The 6,439-nt window shown below is 34.1% G+C and overlaps 1 protein-coding gene across 1 annotated transcript in view; it reads left to right on the forward strand.

Moving 5' to 3' along the window:
- The first annotated feature begins 355 nt into the window (after nucleotides 1-355).
- LOC137932247 (uncharacterized) overlaps nucleotides 356-6,439 on the forward strand; it is a 33,026-nt gene continuing 26,942 nt past the window's right edge. Inside the window, exon 1 of the mRNA XM_068775850.1 lies at nucleotides 356-432. Coding sequence (XP_068631951.1) covers nucleotides 393-432 — 40 coding nt within the window. The 5' untranslated portion in view covers nucleotides 356-392. The remainder of the gene's footprint in view (nucleotides 433-6,439) is intronic.

The raw sequence follows: 6,439 nt of genomic DNA on the forward strand, positions 1-6,439 counted from the left end.
TATATATGTTTACCTCAAATTTCCTTACCAATATTATTACAAGCATCTGATAATCTAGTAGCATAATTAGTGTGTAACATCCGTTAAGTTCAGATTTAGTTATATCCGGCACAGGTTGCGAGAATATCCGAGGATGGGGTGGCAGATCGCGCACAATCCGTGACGCTTCTTATCATTTTGACATTCGCGCTCAGTTCGCGTCTGGCACCGGCGGAGGACGCACGTGTTCCAGCATCCGCTTCCAACGCATACGTAGACATTGTTAACGGCTTTTTTTAAATTCCGAATGCAGGTAACGCGTGTGTACGTATTTATTTTGTATTGTGAATATTTATTGAATTTTAAAATGTGATTTGTACGGTTTGTTATGATTTAAAAGTGACATCTGTGAAATGAAAATGGTTTTGTTGCTGTTCCTCGGCATGTTTATTGGTGAGTTTTGACCTTACGAAATACATGATTACACGCACAGAAGGATTCGATATAGATGTATTTGCTTTAAATAGTTAAAAGTATAGATCATTTGCTGCCAATTAAAGTATGGTACACTATTTAAATATCAATGATTTCTAAAATATTTAATAACATAATGATAATAAAGTCATAAAAAGCGTTTATAAATTTCAGATAGCTGCTTAATAAAATAAGGAATTTGTACAATCAGAAGTTATAAACCCAGAGTACTCCGACGGAGAAAAATAATATTTCAGTGATCACTTTATACAGGGTGTTTAAAAATAGGCGAAAAATTTAAAAGTTTTTGATAGTAAATAAACTATTATACATTAATTTATTTATTTACTTTATTGGATATAGACAGTAACAAAAGGCAGTAAGAAAGTACAAACTTAGAAGCCTAGAAATATAAAATTACTTACAGTTGTTACCTTATAACTATCTCACTGAGAACATATAATGATTTATAGTCAAACAATGAAAAACAAATACGAATAAAAACATTACTAAAAAGGGATCATGGTTTATATATTTTTATTATAGAGGTATTATGTATATATATCATTATATACATAATCCTAATATCTATCCCTCTATATATCATTTATATATAGAGGGATTATGGTTTATATATTTATATTATATTTATATTATGGTTTAAATTGCATTGTATGTACTCAATAATTTCGAAAGAAATTGTTTTTTTAAATGGTACGAGAGAGCACGAAAATATATCAATATCACTAACATATGAATTGTGGAGGTCACACATTCTGTATAAGGGTGCACGTTTACCAATATTTGTCCTAGCCGTTGATAAAAAAAAGAGAGATCTAGAAAAATATTTGCCTCTTTATAGCTTTTACACCAAAAATCTATAAACCTGTATATATTGAACATTGATATAGGAACGTTGAATTTAGTCGGTGTAATAATGCATGTCGTCTTTCCAGCCCATACAAGCCCAATTCAAGGCATAGGTCTACCCCAAAGTTGTCTATGTGACCTATGTCTATGTACCAAAACAGCTGCGCTTGACGGGTTGTGGTACGCAAAGGAAGCTGTTGTCCATTCTCTGGAAATTTCTGGGCAATGGAAATCCAATCTAATGAATGTACAAAATGTAAATTATTTAAAGTTGTTTCAGACCTTGATAACTTTGTACTACCTGAAGTTGTTATCTTAGCGCACAGCAAGAAAGATGTTTCGTAATGTATTTCAGAGTGATCACTTTAATATACAATTATTGAAAAAAGTTGTAAAATCTTCAAAGGTTTTTGCTGATAAAATAACTATATATTCACCTCTTTAAATCTTTTACACCTATAACCAATCATCCTGTATAAGGTTTAATATATGGTCCTTTGCTGATGGAAAACATGGTTTCTAGCTCTGATATATGAATGTCGTCTCTGGTAAAAAATATACATTGATCAGTTTTATATTTGGTATGGTATCTGAGAGATTTAAGGTTTTATAATATTATTTATATGCTAGCTAATCCCGCAAACGTTGCTTTGCAAAAAAAATAAAGTTTTTAATTAACAAATAAAGAATAAGGGTTGATCATAGAGGAGTGAAAATGTAGGGTTGTATGTATTTTTGTATGCTGGATCATAAAACACTAAAAACAACAAATTTTGTTTAAAAAATAAATTAAAAAATTTTGGGGTGGTACGAACCTTATTACTTAGGGGATGGAAAATAGATAGTAGACGAATCTCAGACCTACTGAATACGCATATAAAATTTGGTAAAAATCGGTCAAACCCGTTTCGGAGGAGTAAAGTAACTAACATTGTGACATGGAAATTTTATATATTAGAGATATATATTAAGTTAGATAAATAACATGTATCATAAAAATAAACTTTTATTATTCACAGGATTTAAAGTTATATACTATTTTTTTCACATTAATAATTATTTATATTGCAGAGTTAAAATTAAAAACAAAACTTTTTATTGAGAAAAGCATAATTTTCTATCCAAGAATACTATACCAATGTAAATGCGTGGAATTAAATGTTGTCGGTGCTCAGGAAGCTAATTAGCTTCAGGCAATCTTTAAAAACTATATTTGTAAAGAGCAACTGTTGACTTTCTCGCCGGCTGCAGCAGAACTGCCTTCCGAGCTGATGGTAGCTTCCTGTAAGAACAACAATGCCAACATTTTATGTTAATTAACGAATTGAAATTGCTTGTAATAGACTTTTCGAATAAATATTATTTTAAAATTGATTCTAAATTTAAATACATTTTGCTAACATATGTAAATAAAGATTTATTTTAAAATACTTTTATTTTAAAATAAATCTTTATATCAAAACGAAATTTATTAAATACAATGTGATTTTGTCGTTTTAATTGATATGTAATTGAAATATAGTTTATATAATTACAACAGTAGCATGTTTGATACGATTATAAAGGTACTAACTTAATTAACAGGCAATATTAAAGTTGGAAGACTATGTACAGGCCGTTTTAACCGTGTTAAGGCTGACTTCCAGCCAGTCCTATTGAAAGTCTGTGAAGAAAGGTTGTGTCCATCAGTGGAAGTCTAGATGAGGTGATGAATGATAAAATAACTCAAGTATCGTTATTTTTGTCAATAAAGACATCAATTTTTTTACAACCATTTTATTATACAACTAACTATGCCCGCGACTTCGTCTGCGTGAAATTTAAAAAAATATAGTTTCTTTTTTTTTCATTTAAGAATTTTCTAAAATACAGAATGCCTAAGTTACTCCTTATTATACCAGCTACCAGCCAGTATAAGTCCCGTCAAAATCGGTCCTGCCATTTCAGAGACAAGCCGGAAAATACAAACAAACAGAGAACCAAAAATTAAAAAAAAATATATATTCTGTTTTATACATTCATGTGAATGTAGTATAAAGCGGTTATTTTAATATTACAAACAGACATTCCAATTTTATTCAAAGAGTATGTCTGAAGGAGTCCAATACAATCATATTTCTCTCACTGTCTAACCAAAATTATAAATGTTTCTACTAATGCTACTTCAGAAGGCACTTCCGTAAACGAGTTTGTCTTTTCTTGTCAGATTTAAATACTTCAGCAGATAACAGAGTAATTTCTCTTATAGCTCTTGCTCTTACATTCGCATATAAAAATACTAATTTTCATATCAAGTTATCGTTGCTTTGTTAAGAATAACACATTTTATTAGTCAATCATTTTGCTATACTGTAACCATTTCGTGTAACAATGTAGAATAGTATAAAAATTCCTACATATATATGTTGGTATGAGTGTTAATTCACACGCAACTAGAGGTAAAGGTTTTTTAGTAATAGCTGTGTACACATTACTCCTGTTACATAAAACATAATGAGACAGACGTTAACTATACTCGCAGTGTATCATAACACATTCATTTTATCGTAACTTTGTAGGTGGAAAAGTATTTTTATCCCTACTATATATAAATCGGGACCCATAATTCTAATATATATATATATATACAGGATGATTAACTATAGGTTAAAACCTTTGAAAAAAGCATAGGATGATTATTTATAATTTTAAAATCTTTGAAAAAATGAATGTATAGCCCATTTACTGCAAATCAATTTGTTTTACACGCTATCAAAAACGTAAGATAGTAAGAAAAAGTGTTTTGTTCCTATAGATTTTGTACTGCCAAGTTATTTTCCTATAGCATACCTTTAAGGTTTTAGAGTTTGCTGACAAATGGACTACTGGATACATCCAGTCATCCTGAAGGTTTTACACTTATAACCAATCAACCTGTATATGCTGTGTTAAGATAGAGTCTGACCAATGCGTAGTCGCAGGAGTTTAGGGTGGGGGCCCTCAACTCCCACTAGCTTCAGCTACTCTGAGGCGGACGATGGTTTGACGTAGTCTCGAACCATCGTGATAGCACCACGAGGGTTTCGGAGGTAGCGTATACACGCATACCCCGGGACGGGCTATCGAAAAATAGCACGGCGCGAAGGAATATCGCGACCTGACCGGGAGATACCGCGGTCCCTCGTATAGCGCAGAGGGTGATCACGGAGGGGGGGATAGTGGGTAGGAATCCCACATACCCCTGTTCTCCCCCCAGAGGCAGGGTATCTTGAATACTGTAAGATTTACCTCACCCAAACCAAAAAAAAATCCCACATACCCCAGTCCTCCCACACATTTCGTCCCAGAAAAAAAAGAGTCTGACCAATGGCGTGTTAGTGTCTGAAAACTTTTTAGTCTTTTAATTAAAATAAAAATGTAGGAATGTAAGATTAAAATTATTATATTTAACAAATAAACGTTTACAATATTGTCTCATAGTATTTTTAATTTGATACAGCTCTCATAAATGTAACTCGATCTCAAATAATACAAGGTAAAAACGTAAATAAATTCGCCACAAAAAGCTTACACAATTACCTGTCTCATTAAACGCGACATTTAAAGCATACGAAAAATATTTACGGATGAAATTATCAAAGATTATCGTTTTTTTTTCAGATTACAACATAAAAGCTTTACATGATGCCCTTAAGAACGAAGGCTTTCGTAAATACGTTAAAAAAATTGCTAGAGGCAACTCTGCATTAACCAGGAAAAGGCTTTTAATCTATTAAAATATTATAAAAAAGATTCTAGTATTTAATAGAATCAGGCGTTACCTTGTGGAAGTCCATCCATAGTAAGAAAAGGACCAATATTTAGCAACTTCCGCACATGCAGCGGTAGTCGTGCAACAAAGTGCACTACCCGCCAGCCCGCTGATAAATGCGTATGCGTATGCACAAAATGAGCACTTTCACTCTGTGTTTGGCACTAATCGGTGTAACATAACTCCTGAAGATGCCCCGTGGAGGGGTGAAACACGTGTTGAGTGACGCAACGGTGGCAGTTGTGTAATTCGCATTGTTTGCCGCATACGCATTCATTAGCGGGCTGGCGGGCGGTGCACTTTGTTGCACGACTACCACTGAATGTGCGGAAGTGGCTAAATATTGGTCCTTTTCTTACTTAGATTCTAGTATTGTTTCATGTGATAATGTTTATAGATGTCTAATTGCCTTGTAATAAATTTAAGAATCAGCACTGAGAAATCAGAAATGAGGAGATCCACAGAAGAACCAACATCACCGACGTATCTCGAAGAATTGCTCGTCTTAAGTAACAGTGGGTTGGACACATCGCTCGTGCAACCGATTGCTTTGGAGTAGAAAGGCTCCCGAGTGGTAACCACGAGCCGTTAAACGCAGCGTGGGTAGGTCCCCCACTAGGTGGATTGGCGACATAGTTTTTTTTTTATTTTTTTTCTCGTTTCCCTATCTTTAGGAAGGACAGGGACGATAGCTGTCTTATTAATTTTTTTTTCACTGTCCTTTACATTTTCGTTCTCTACTATCATTGTTCACATAATCCATCGTTCCATTCATTCTCTCCACAACTCATTCTATCTTTCTCTTTTGTTCTTTTCATTTTTTGTATTTCTCTATTTTACAATTCTGTTAAGATTATTTTACATTTTATTAACGGTTTTATACTTACTCTGTTACACTGTTTTACTTGTTTATTTGTGTAACACGTTTAACTATTACTTTACAAAAACTGAGAAACGATTCCCTACTTTTAGTATCTTATATCATAGAGGCGAAGTTCCCTTCATTTATTTTTACGCTCAACCGGCATTCGGAGTCGACCTGGAGTCTTCTGAATGCGGGACAGGCTACCAGGAGGACCACGGTCTGGTCTACGCCCGGTTCACAGAAGCACGAGGAATCCTCCTTGAGTTTGAAACTATGAAGGTACTCAGAGAACCCCCCATGCCCCGTGAAGAGTTGGACCAAAACCACGTCCACCTTGATATTGCGGAGTACGATAGGCTGCGACGGCGTCCGGGAAGTCGCTGGATGTAGTCAGCGCAAGACACATCGGACCCAAGACTTATGCCTTGCGGTGAGCGTGCAAAGGCTGAAAAGTAGTAGCG

Source organism: Battus philenor, unplaced genomic scaffold (assembly GCF_028537555.1).
Source record: "Battus philenor isolate CCGP_79_NKW_IND1 unplaced genomic scaffold, ilBatPhil1.0.hap1 SCAF_9, whole genome shotgun sequence".
Taxonomy (NCBI): domain Eukaryota; kingdom Metazoa; phylum Arthropoda; class Insecta; order Lepidoptera; family Papilionidae; genus Battus; species Battus philenor.